Source organism: Micropterus dolomieu, linkage group LG06 (assembly GCF_021292245.1).
Source record: "Micropterus dolomieu isolate WLL.071019.BEF.003 ecotype Adirondacks linkage group LG06, ASM2129224v1, whole genome shotgun sequence".
Lineage (NCBI taxonomy): Eukaryota > Metazoa > Chordata > Actinopteri > Centrarchiformes > Centrarchidae > Micropterus > Micropterus dolomieu.
Genome location: NC_060155.1, coordinates 27399408 through 27412773, shown reverse-complemented (window position 1 = coordinate 27412773; position 13366 = coordinate 27399408). Strand labels below are relative to the sequence as shown.

Sequence of the window (13366 nt, the reverse complement as noted above, 5' to 3'; positions counted from 1 at the left end):
CTCACACAGAATCAAGCCCAGTTAGTTAGTTAGCTTTGCTCCACAGCTCAATATCTTAATTTGACACATTAAGGAGATCTTTCAAAGTGTTTTATGTTCCCTGTTTCAGTTTGTTGAAATCACCAACCTACAGCTTACTGATGTTATAGTCCTTGAAACATACACTCATATTTATTATGATCTTAGACGTCGATATCTCCACATTTATCGCTTTACATTTTGTCAGTCTGGTACCATTAAAAGAATGCTGAATTAGCTATTAGCAGAAAAAAAGTCTCAATAATCAGTTATAAGGAGCGTCCTGCCCCGTGATTTGTATGTGGATTTATGTCTGTTTTTGACTGATCGTTGTGGACACTGAAGATTATATTCTTGGAAAGTGGAAGCACTAGGCACTGAGCCTAAAAATACACGTCGTCATTTCACCTCATGTCTCTCCCACGGCCCCATGGGAAGGTGCACCTCAGTTTGAAAACCTCTGCCAGAGAAGCAAAACGAAGGCCTATAAATGTATAATCATGTATAGGCCTAATCTTACGGCAGCACAGCAGAGCGCACAAATCTGATGACTTTAGACTGGACAAAACCACAAAAAGACTTTCAGCTGGACCTGGACTTCAATTTATCTTTTAATTTACCTTGAGAAGGACACAGACAGTTAAGTCAGTTGTGGTACTAATCAATAGCCTTACATGCTAGGAAGCACCTTGGTAGCTGAACAATAACCCATGATGTGGAGCACCATCACCGGTTCAATTCCAGCCAGAGACCTGTGTTATTATAATTTCCCCCCCTCTCTCCAGTCTACCTCTTCATTGGCGGCGTTCCGAGCCACAGTGTACATAAACATTAGCCTGCTCCCTGCTCCGGGAATGTCTGTTAAAGGAACCTCCCTCGACAAAATCCTTCACACAGCCTGCAACTTCATCAAAGCCCACGTCAGTTCCTGCGTGCGTTTTACATACATTTTATATTAAAATGTATGCAAGACCGCCCAAACCTTAGCCCAAGACCAGTTCCCCACATTACATGACACAATAAAATGTGGAACATGATCATAGGTACTTCTCAGATTAATCTGAAAGATCCACATTCCCATTAAAACACAAACACTTAGAGCTGAAATCAACGTAAGCGTCTTCATTCAAGGCTCCTTTCCCATGCTTACCATCGTGGGGGGGCAACAGTTTTAATTAAGAGTTATTGGTTTCATTTGGAAAAAAATATGTTTCGCATCCAATCAAAGTTAGGATGTTAAATAAATCAGACAATGCCAAAGCAATTTATTGATATTCCCAAAGTCATGGTCTCCACTGGTCTTGAAATAAAATCCCGAGTCGTCAATGTTCGAGACAAGACCGAGCACAAATGGAGTCCGAGACGAAACCAAGACCATCAAAAAGTGGTCTTAAGACCGGTCTCGAGTACTACAACAACTAGTATGTAACTTTTGAATGAATGTGATTGGATTTATTAAAAAGGTCCAACCTAACCTCTGAAATAATCATAAATTATAACAGTTACAACGACAATAAATACAGATATACAAACTCTTGCTGCTCTTATGAGACGCAAAGGCTTATGGGTAATCCTTCTTGTCAACGTCCTGCGAACTGATGGTTCACTTCTTCCCTACACAGTTCACAGTGCCCTCTGAAATGAACATGTGCTCCCTGCGGTTTGGAATCTCACTTGAAATGGCCCAATACCCTGTGCAGTCAGTCCACTTAGCAGGGCGATCACAACGCAGCCACAACAGCCTCGACCCCATTAGGGCAAAAAAAAATTGCTACCTCGCCCTGCAAAATAGTGCTATGAAAGTGCAACGTCAGCACTACGCTTGTTTTAACAAATAAATACACATTTTAAAAAAGCATTCACAATTTGTGTCAATTTAATATATCATTACTCTTTTGGTAAAATGGCATCACATTTGGTGACGGGCACATTGTGACTTCTTGAGGACTCGAAACTAGAAGTTTGGGACTTGCAAAACAATCCCACCTCTGCAACTCCGTAATAAAAAGTAAGTTTAAACACTTCCATGTAGTTTTTCTTTTAACTTTATGTAATTTTAAATGGCTTGATTTAAGGCCTCGGTCTTGAAATGTTTAATTTGTGTTGAACCACATAAAGCAATTTCTAACTCTGTTTTTGTGCTGTATAAATAAAGTTTATTATTATGACCTAAAATGTTTGTGGGCCCGTTTTGTGCCGAATCTCATCTCAGGAAACAAAACATTACATAAAAAAAACCACCAGAGTTTTTTTTACCCCCCCTGTATAGAGGAGAGACACAAATAACGATAAGCAAGCTGAGGTTTGGTTTCCTAGGCGAATATCATGATTCACTTTTATTAAAAGCATCATAGCTACAATTCATCATACATGATGTCTCCAAAAAACAAAAACGACAAACACCAAAAAAAAAAAAAAAAAAAGGAAAAAAAAAAAACATTTACATGGTATGTCTGTAAACTTCAAGGCTAGATAAGAATTTTGAGGTAATGCTCTTCAGCTTGCTGGCTAAAAGTAACAAAAAGTCCATTTTCAAGAAGAGTAGCTAAGTAATAAAGGTACCTGATTATTTTAACTCTTTAACACCAGTGCATCAACAGGAACAGAGTGAGACAAAATTGATTGCAGTACTTATTTGTCATCATTTACAGTTTAGTTTTGTTTTTCTATTCATACGACACTTGTGGTTATTCATAGTGTGTGTGTGTGTTTGTGTTGGGAGAGTGATACTGGAACATTCAAAAGCTGCCTTGGTTATTGCTGTCTCAGCATTAGAGGGGAGAACGAGGGTCTTTAACGGGGACGGCGTCTTCCAAAAAGAGCCTAAACTGATCCCCGTCGTCCCAGTTCTCTCGCTCCGCATCTGCTGGGCTGGCTGTGATAGCAAACGTTAATAAGACCTGGCCACACAGTGTGTTTGAATGTACTTTCAAATACTTGAACCACTTGCAGCGCTTGATTTATCTCCGACACTTGAACTGGCCTCGGAAAATGGAAACAAAATCAAGCACCACTCGTCCTTTTCAAGTATTTAAAAACTTACTCAGCGACCGGAGTTGAACTTCATGTAGAAAACTTGTGAATTTCCAACTGTGTCTCAGTCCTGTTTTGGCCAGGCCTGGTGTCAGTGTGTGTGACTAGAGAAACAGTCTTTAAAGAGAGAAGGTCACTAGGGAGCAGCACTTGGTCTGAAACTACCGGGTGATGAGGAGAAAAGAAAAAAAATTCAAAAATAGGATTTTAATGTGGCAGCGACCGGGAAAATCAACCATCTCATGTGCCCCTTTAAAGAATAAACCTGAAACATCACATCCCTGTGTGGACCACCGATCCAAATCCATTCACAGAAACCTCCCAACGGGGACAGCTGGTTTCGGCAGCATGAAGCGGACCAATCAGAAGCCCTGATCGGTGGCAGACCCAGCCCGCCTGCCACTCCTGAGCGCAATACCAGCCGGCCCCGAAAAGAGAGAGACACACAGGATTCAGATGTGGCAGTGGAAAGACTCAAGACTGGCATTCAAACAGTGTGGGACTGGGTTTTAACAGTATTGGTTCGGCGTGCACGCACACACGCACGAGCACACACGTACACTCAAAAAAAATAAAAAATAAAATAAACACAGCTGCAGGGACGAGTCCTCCCAGAAACAGTCACATAGCAGAGAGGGTTTGGGGGGGTTAGTGTGTGTGTGTAGTGGTGGACATCTGAATGTGTGTGTGTGCAGCTAATGATCAAGTGTTGGGATATGCGTGTGTCGTGGTTAAGTCAGTGTGTGAGACTGAGTTTATAGGTCAGTCTGGTTTCATTTTTCTCCTCAGAGTCTACCTGGTCTGATATGTGTGAACTAAAGAAAAAAAAAAATAAAAATCTGCTCTGAAACAGAACAGCTCAATCAACTCCATTACCCACAATTCCTTTTTGCAGCAGCTTTGTCAGGCAGACAGCCGGGTGAAGCTGTAATGCTGTTTTTGAGAACTGATGTCAGAAAAAGCGCCACCAGCGGGCGTTTCTCCTCTTTTTGATGAGATGCTGCCAACAACAACAACAACAACAGTCCAGAAGAAGAAGAAAGCAGAAAGTAAAGATTTGAGAGCTGAAATCAGCAATAATAATAATAATTATAGCACTATTGGAATATTGTGAAGTCCTGTTTGAAGGATTGTGGGAGAAAAGCGTGTGTGAACCGTTCGGCGCACACAGGCCGACCGGATAGAAAGAAAACAGTCTTTTTGAAGGAGGAGCCGAGCTCTAAGCGAGCGGCCGTGAGGGTTTTCCCTGACTACACTATCGATCAGAGAGATTTAACTTAACACACACACACACACACACCTCGTCCTCTCTGACGCAGAGTAAATACACCTGGCCGAAAAAAAAAATAAACAACAAAGAGTGAGAGAAATCATCAACAATGTAAAGGAAAAAAAGAAAACAGGATTCATAATAGTTTGGATACTTCTAGTGGAGGCGTGTAAACGTGGCGAGGAGGGGGGAGGAAAAGGGGAGGTCGGAGGTGAGGAAATGTCCAAGGCCAGTCAGTTTGATTTCAGTCACTCTTCTGTGGAGACGCCGCCGCCGCCTCCTCCTCCTCTCCTCCCATCCCTCCATCCTCCAGGGCTGAATCCTCGCCTCTCGTGTCCTCCTCCGCTCCGCCCTCCTTCTCCTCGGCCAAGTCACTCTCTCCACCTCCCTCCTCGTCTTCCTCCTCCTCCTCCTCTTCTGTAGCTTTTAGCCCCGCCTTCTCCTCTTCGTTTCTCGGGGGGTTTGTGGTCACGGCGTTACCGCCCAGCGCCCCGGCCATGGCGCTCTGCAGCTCGGCCAGGGTGGAGGCGGAGGGGAACCCGGGCAGGCTGAGCCCCCCGAGGCCTGGAGGTAGGAACATAGAGGGGTAGAGGAGGCCGGGGGCCATGGTGGAGAGGAGGAAGGGGTTAAACGCCAGAGAATTGGCGGACATGCCGGCTGCGGCCAACAGGGCTGCTGCGTCACCGTTGACGGATGCCTCCGCTGACGAATCAGCAGCTTGGATCTGAGGCGCTCCAGTGACATTCACCGATTTCTCCTCCTTCTTCCTCTTCTTCACCTTCTTCACTCCTTCCTCATTCTCCTCAGCCTCCTCCTCCTCATCATCATCTTCCACCTCGTCACCGTCTTCTCCATCTTCTTTATCTTCTCCCTCTCTCTTCCTCTTTGTCGTCCCCGTCTCGTCACCCTCTCCCTCCATCGTTCCGTTGGTGTTCCCTGACGCGGCGGCGATGGCGGAGTTGGATGCAGCGGCGGCGGCGGCTGAGGCCGTCGCCAGGTTACCACCAAACAGCCCGCTTAAGCCGAACATGTTGGGGAGGGTGGCCATATTGGGTAGGCCTCCCATGCCGGGCAGCATGAGGGGCAGCATGGAGGCGGCGGCAGCGTTGGCAGCAGCCTGTTTGGAGTCGGTGGGCGCAGGGAAGGCCATCAGACCAGCAGCCAACTGGAGAGACTGGAGGCTCTGGAGGGACGACAGGTCCACCCCCCCAAACAGACTGTTCAACAGCAGAGGGTTGATGCCTCCTGCAGACACACACACACACACAAAGGGTTAAAATCTACAACCATTTCAGCACAATCTGCTAAGCGTAGACGGTTAATAAAATAAAGTGGCGATCAACAAGTTCAGACTGCATTTATTTTTACCAAATATGCATGTGGATTATTTGTGTTTAGGTTGCTTTAGCAGTGGTTTGTACCTGCAGAGGAAGCAGCGTTGACCAGTGATGCCTGGGCAGCTTGAGCTGCCGCTGCTGCCTGGGCGGCGGCGGCTGCCTTGGCAATCTCGGATTTGGGTCGCCTCCCCCGCCGACGGACGCCCTCCTCCCTGACTACAGGGCCGGTCAGAAGGCGGTCAAACATGGCTTCTGGGAGGAAACCCTGTGGTGGGGTAGGATTTTAGGTGAGAAAACAAAATTCATAAAAAAGGATATTGCAACAATTTTCATTTCTAACAACAAATTTCTTTGGAAATTATCAGAAAGGTGTAAATGTTAGGGTTTGTCTTTGTTACTAACCGACTGTTTGACAATGTCTGTCCAATCTGGGGCAATGGAGAACTCTGGGTTCTCCAGTAACCACCTGGGAAGCTCCTTCATTGGTGGCGCCATGGCCCCACCCATCTGAGGAACAGGAAGATGAAATTAGTTTCAAATTGGGAAAAATCGTGTAGAAAGACAGAGTTTCAACGTGTCCTTTGACAAGTGGCTACACAATATGTGCGGTGGCTGAATGGAGAATCCTGAGGCATGCCAGCTTACCTTGCGTCCGTTGCGTCTGTTGACCACAGGCACTCTCTCTTCTCCAGTCAGGGTGTTGATGTCGATCTTGTTGGGGTTTCGACAGCGATGGCGCTTCTGCTTGGGCTTAGAAAACTGAGACAGCAGTAACTCCTCGCTCTTCTGTGGAAGGCAGACAAAAAACCCCCCAGAAAAGGTAGGTGTGAATAACTACCTAGAAAAAGCAAGAATAAACTTCAGTATGATATAATTTAACGACATACTGGTGTAAATCCAGCCATGTCCATGGTGTATGTCGGGTGCTGCCTCAGCCACTCTCCCAGCTCCTTGTTGGAAACTGCTGGTTCTTCCTCCTCCAGACTGCCGGAGGCAAGAGATCTGGCACTGGGGCTCTGCTCCGGGACAGTGAGGGGTCTGTGGGCACGAACGGCCTCCACACCTGAAGCCTTGGTCTCCTCAGCCTCATCCTGAATGTGCAAGAGGGACACGTGTTAATGTAGAAACTTCTACTGTTATGCAACTATGCTGCCCATTAAAACCCACGAACACTGCATACCCCTCCTGCTCTCTTGTTGCCCATGAACAGCAGCTCCAGGCCCTCCACATTTTTCCTGCGGCCCCTCCTCCTCTTCATGATGGGCAGGTCAGCCTCCAGTGAACCATTGGATCTGTGTCCGGAGGGCGTGGCTTGCTGCAGCAACTCCATCTGGGCTTTGAGGGAGGGGCTTGTCACCAGGGCACTGGGGAAGCTGGCCAATGAGGGAGAGGCCTTGTGGTGATGGTGCATACCCTGAACGACGAATCAGATCAGTTTTTAGTTCATAACCTTCACTTTGAATGTAAAAATATAGTTTGGCAGCACGGTAGAAATCTAGTGGACTGAGTGTGAGCGTTTATGCGAGCACCTTGGTGAGGTCTATAGCCTGGCTCTGGGACTCCGCAGCAGCGTGGCTTTCTCTCAGCTGAGCCACCATCTCCATCAGGTTGCGTCTCTTGACTGCCCTCTCCGCCTCGATCTCGATCTTTCTCCTCCTCCTCCTCCTCTGCCGAGGCACCGTCAGGCTCAGAGCGTCCTCCTGCAAGATCAGGTCACCGGTCACACCTGTGTCAGCCTAACAACATCTTACCCTAGAGGCCTGTCACATTATTGTTACTTCAGTGAGCAGCAACAATTAGCACTGATATTGACATTAACAAATTGATGATTTACAAAAACAGAATGCTAAAAAGGGTTTTATGAACTATAATTGCAGTGCACCTAAAATACTTGCACTGTGTGTCGCTAGTAAAATTTACTTCAAATCATCAACTTTATTCTGACATTTCCGCTCTTTACAAAGACAAAGTATTGCAGTATGAGAATCTCACCTGCAGAGAGGCTGTGAAGTCTAAACTGTACGCGATAATTATAATTTAGTTCAAGGATACACATGTGACAACGTCCGGTTTTCAAAATAAGGTGTTAGCACAACAAACCTACAGTCTGGGAATAAGATTATTTGGATTATATTCACAGGAAGTGTTACATGTTACATGTGTCCATGAAAAGTTAGTTAAAAAAAACAAAAACTAATAAAATGTTTGGAAAATTACTGCTAATACAAATTATTCCAGAAAAAACGTTTTTCGAAACGATTTGTTGACTTTTCTGTTTCATCACCATTTATATCTATACAATGTGTTCATGATCAAACGGTTTACTAGAGCACAAGAGATCTAGCCTCTTTATTTTGCTTTTAAAGTGCACTAGCTCCCGGAGGTCTAACCACCATAGTGACGTCGACTGGTGTGACCAAAAGCAATCGTTTGCGTGCATGAACGCAAAATTGCAAATCGAGCGAAACTCACATGAACCTGCGGCGATGTTTTATCTTCACTCCCGCTGTATGTCGAATGCATGCCGGCCATCGTCAGCTCGGCCAAGCTGCGCCTCTGCAGCGGCCCCTCGGCCGGCGTGGCTACGGCTGCGGCGGTTAAGGTGGAGACGTGCCCCGGCATCAGGTTGCTGGGGAAGTCAAAGATGTGGCGTCTGTTGACGGGCCACTTGCCCTTCAGGACGACCTCGCAGATGTTATCCATCCTGTTGATCATCACTCGGTCCTGAGGAGAGCAGAGGACGGAGAGAGACGTGATGGACTATTCTAGAAAGCCGATTTTGTCTTTCTGTGTACTGTAAATTCTCAAGTAGTTATAACTACAGTGGCTTTCATTTGAAGCTTAAAGGCTTATATTGGAGACATGCCTTCATGCGCATGTACAAGCCACTAATACCATCCCATCAGTACAACAGTCACGTCACACTCACCACTCTGTTTCTCTTTTTAACACTAACACAATTTTCATTCAACAACTAATTCCAGTTCACTTCTACCATGCAGTAGAATTGGCTTGGAATTATTAAATGATGACTGAATGATCTTTATTTGCCCGTGTTGGCTCGTATTTACCTTAGGCCAGAATGAGAATCCGTAGTTGCGGTCATGTAAGGCCTGCAGCGCTGACGTTTCCGCCAGATCGTCGGGGCAGAACCCATCTCTGGTCTCGTTTTGGGCCGACGTGCTCAGAGACGCGATGCTCTCCTCATCGAAGTTCTTCTGCTCTGATGCAGCACTCACTGTCCGGAGAGAGAAAGTCACATTGCCACTCTTAATTAAAAAGGCTTTCCAAATCGTTATCAAGGGATCCCCCATCTATTTTTACTCTCTCGCCCCTGGAACTTGGACTCATTAAAACACTGCCAAGTCATGAGGGGAAACACCAGAAATAGGCCCGAGACTGAGTCAGTCCGGTCAGCAGTGACGGGGGGCCGACAACCAGGCCAAATAAGCTGGTTAACAAAAGTGATTATAATAAACAAATAAGACATTTCAGACATCTGTGTTGTGTCGAACATTTAGAACTTCACATCATCTCGCTGATAAACCAAAGCTTTCCACTCTCCACTCAGACCCATGACTTTGACACTACCTCCAAGCTATAACGGAATAAACTCTTCCCGTACCTTCAGCCTGAGAGGACTTCTCTGATTTGTCGTCTTCGTCCATCCTCTCTTCCTCTTCCTCCTCTGGGCTTTTCTCTGTGTCAGCTGACTTTGGAGATTTAGGGGACTCTGGGTTCTCCCTCTCCTCTCTGTCTTCCTCCTCTGCAGTCTTGCGGTCAGCTTGTGCTTTAGGAGAGGACTCAGGATGTTCTGGGAGCTCGGCGGTCATCTCCTTCTGGCCCCCGAGAGTCAAACTCTTCCTCTCTTCTGTTAAGTCTTTGTCATCTGCTGCCTTGGGAGTCTTCTCTCCTTCTCCACTCTGCTCCTCTTTTTCTACTTGTGGCTGGGCGACCTCCTCTTTCTTCACCTGCTCCTCTTTCTTCACCTCATCTTCTCTGACCTCTCCCTCATTTTCCTTCTGTTCATCAGGAGTTTCAGTCTTGGTACATGGAATGTCGTTGGCGTATCCTCCCTCCGTTTCCATTTTCACCGCCACCTCTGCTTCCCCTTCCTCGGCCTTCACCTCCTTCCCTTCGCCCTCCTCCTCTTTAGCTACATTAACATCAACTTTGGCAGCAGCTGCAGCGCTCGCCAGCTCTGCAGGGGTGAGGAGTGGTGCAGAGGGGTTTTCCGCTGCTCCCATCCCAGCTTTGGTGATCTCCCCCTGGGCGCTCATTGCGACGCCAGCCCCTCGCTGGCTGGTGAAACGCTGGTGAGCCTCCAAAAAGGCCAAGGTAGGGTCGTTTAAGATGTGATAGTCTGTCCTGCTTACGCCGTGCTTAGAGGCCCCCAAGAGGAGGTCCCGGTCATGGCGGCCACACTCCCACCACTCCGGGAGGTCTGGGGAGGGCTGGCAGAGCTTGAGGCGCTCAGAGATCAGCGGGTGAGGGAGGACCTGCTCTCGGATGCGGCGGAGGAGCTCGATGCGGTACAGGGTGCGAGAGGCACGCTCCTCTGTGATGGGGTCGATGATCAGGGTCGGGTCTGGGAGTTCTGAAGAGGTAAAAGACAGAGGCAGTGCTTAATAAAGAACTAACTAAACATCACATCAGACAAGTTTTCTCCAGTACTTGCAAACAAAACTTATTTGACCCACAAGTTATTTTCACAAGACATAAAGATAAAAAAGACTTTTTTGCCTTGCAGCATCCTCAAGCAATAAAGGTTTCCTCTTACCTGTATCATTCTTAATCTGCATCCTGCAGACACGTTTGCACATGGCAATGAATGAGTAGTAATATTTCTCCAAGCTCTCGTCAGTTTTCTTGTCCAGTCGAGCGAAGGCCCTGAACTGTGTCCAATCAAATTTCTGACGCTGGGTGTCAAAGACGACTCCGAAGGTGGAAACTACGCGGTAGAAATCAGCCTCCTCACGACGAGTCCACCTGGCGGAGGAAACGAAAGTGCGTGAATATATGTTCAACTACCAGAAGATGACCAACTACATCAGGCAAAGGGTCTGCCGATGAAAACTAGCCTGTAGCTAACTCGGGTACATTTACATTGGTGTGAATGTTGATCAATGTTCTTTACCCCTTTTTCTAAAAATAAAAGAATTGTAAATAAAAGTATCCATATGCATGTGTTAAATAATAAATTACGTGACATTAAACGCAGCACTACCTTTGTCTTCTCTCCTTGTAGTACATGGCTCCATCAGCCATCAGGGAGCTGGCAGTCATTACTGGTGACGCCTCCTGCATGAACTGTCCACCTTTGGCAAAGTAAGCACCTCCCTTAGCGAGATAGGGGCTTCCTTCTGTCACGAACACCCCCGCCCCATCTTGGATGTAAGTTGCCCCACCTCCTGTGTCAGTAACCATGGCAATGGACGGCAGGAACTCCCTGCGTCGTCGTCTGCGACCATCAGGCCGGTTGAGGGCCTCCTGGCGGAGCTGCTCTCTGCGGTTGGAGCGCTGGTAGGCCGTGATGAGGCGGCGCAGACGGGCAGTCAGGGCTGAGGCTGCTGGCCAATAGAGTCGCTCGACGGAGCCTGAAGCGCCGCTCCCAGCAGTCACACTTTGACCGTTTTCACCCGATTTAGCTACAGGGACGGAGAGAGGGAATGAGTGGATGCTGTAAGGAACCAGATCATCAGTGTCGTTTTATCACTTGTTCTACGTTTTCGCAGGAAAGTAGAGATGCACCGACTGCATTTTTCTTGCACGATTCCATTACCATGATTTTTTAAAGGGCTGACCTGCAGATTCTGATTTTGTCTGATTCTTTCTTTCTAAGAACTACAATTAAACATGCACAAACATTTTTGTAACTTTTGTAAATCATTTATTATTAGGATCCTTTTTAGCATTTTCTAACTGTCGTCATAAACAAATCTTCTCCCCATTCACACTAAAACTGTGTTCACATTCTGTCTTATGACTTTTAAATCATCTCCCTCTGGGGGAATTCAAAGTGTACCTTCAGCTTCACCTTCCACAGTGTCATCTTTGTCATCCAGTGGAGAGTTGGTGAAGTCGTCCATGTCATCTTTAAAAGGCATCCGCAGCGGCTTGTACTCTGGATCCTCATCCTCACTGTAGAGGTTGTAGGGAAGGCGAGGAATTCAAGATTTTAATTTCAAGCACAGACTGTAAACGTTTTTAAACTTTGGCAGTGTGCTGCTTACTATTGTACCATTTAAGGTTTTTTTCACTGGACTTTATTTCAATACAAACTAAAAAAATGGGGCTGTTTTAATACATTTGACCAGTATGGTACATTCTGACCGCCTTTCTGAGGTGAAATGAGAAGGGGAGAGACTGGAAAGAGAGAAGACTACAAACAAAAAAGAAATACTATACATATATAATACAGGGAAGGGGGAGCTGCTTTTTGGTGAGTGACGCCTGCTCTCTTACCCCTCTGCGCCATCTGCCATCATGTCGGAGCCTCTCTGCTCAGCGGCCATAGCCTTGGCGTCCGGCATGCCCACCCTCTCCAAGAAACACAGGGCGGGGTCAGCTCGCATCGAGTTGTACTTCTCATAGCCTGAAGAGGAAAAGAAAAGGAGATAAGAAATGTATACGAGCTTAGGATCCAATTCAATATAGCAATGAGACTAAAAAGGTACTGGTCAACACTAAGGATGTATTATACGATCTGGATACAGATCTTTCCTTCTTCCGTCCATTACGAATTGCTCCAAGGGCCATGCGCCAAAGTTTCTAGCTCCCGGGTATACTTCTGGGGTATGCGGCCCACTCAATGACCCCACTCAGAGTTCCCACTCAGCCCATATAGACTTAACATTAGGATGACATCACAGATTTTCTTGAGTAACGTTTTACAAATATAAAAAGAGTCATAACTGAACTCGTTTGCAGTTTCCGTCCATGTCGCGTTATGGCTGTGCAGCTTCGGCCGAAGATGATGACGGCCATTCTAGTTTATGCTCGTTTGTCCACCAGATGCGGACGCAGCACGTTTCACAAGTGGTTCTCCGCTTCGCAGTGAATACACAGCGAGTCTTTTTTTGACAGAAGCTGCATAAAGCTGCACAGAGCAGGTTGGAGTGGGCAGGAGCTCAGACACAGAACGTCATAGCGAATCGAGTCAATTTTCAAAATAAAATGTCAGTCCAGACTACTGATTGTTAATTATGTATGTTGATTTACAAAGACAAAAATAAACCATTTAACGACGTAGCCTACTTAATCATAGAATAAAAAGCGAGCACTAATCACCAAATCAACAAAATCTAAACATGTCAGCAAAATCAGGGAGGCAAAACGGTACGATTCTAAAATGCTTCTTGTGGGATATGCAGCCGTGCAGACGACGAAACAAAACCGGCTAACAGAGAGTCGTTGCTGGGTGGCCTAGTAGAAGCACAAAAAGGATAAATTAACAAGCCAACAACATGCTACACTCCTGAAACGCTTCCCGGGGAAGTTGACGGCAGGCAGACGGACAGAACAAAACCGTGGCACGGCACTAACGCAACCAACGTGACGCAGCCGGACTCAGTGGACTTTCCTGGCCTATGCTTTTTGGGCTGCGGGGGAATCTTTCACTGCAATACCGCGAGTGGCCACTGGGTAAAACTGGAAGCAAGGTCGAGCGGGAGATCTTATTATACCGCCACAGTTAACACACACACAC

The 13366-nt window shown here is 46.6% G+C and overlaps 1 protein-coding gene across 3 annotated transcripts in view; it reads right to left on the bottom strand.

Annotated features, from left to right (window-relative positions):
- Positions 1-2321: 2321 nt before the first annotated feature.
- chd7 (chromodomain helicase DNA binding protein 7) overlaps positions 2322-13366 on the bottom strand; it is an 85688-nt gene continuing 74643 nt past the window's right edge. For all 3 annotated transcript variants that reach the window (XM_046051135.1, XM_046051137.1, XM_046051136.1), the window contains exons 30-41: positions 10886-11306; positions 10439-10647; positions 9284-10255; positions 8730-8896; positions 8131-8382; positions 7188-7358; positions 6839-7072; positions 6546-6749; positions 6304-6444; positions 6061-6165; positions 5743-5923; positions 2322-5566 (exon numbers count right to left, since the gene is read on the bottom strand). In XM_046051135.1, the coding sequence (XP_045907091.1) occupies positions 4566-5566; positions 5743-5923; positions 6061-6165; positions 6304-6444; positions 6546-6749; positions 6839-7072; positions 7188-7358; positions 8131-8382; positions 8730-8896; positions 9284-10255; positions 10439-10647; positions 10886-11306 (4058 nt within the window). In that variant the 3' untranslated portion in view covers positions 2322-4565. The remainder of the gene's footprint in view (positions 5567-5742; positions 5924-6060; positions 6166-6303; positions 6445-6545; positions 6750-6838; positions 7073-7187; positions 7359-8130; positions 8383-8729; positions 8897-9283; positions 10256-10438; positions 10648-10885; positions 11307-13366) is intronic.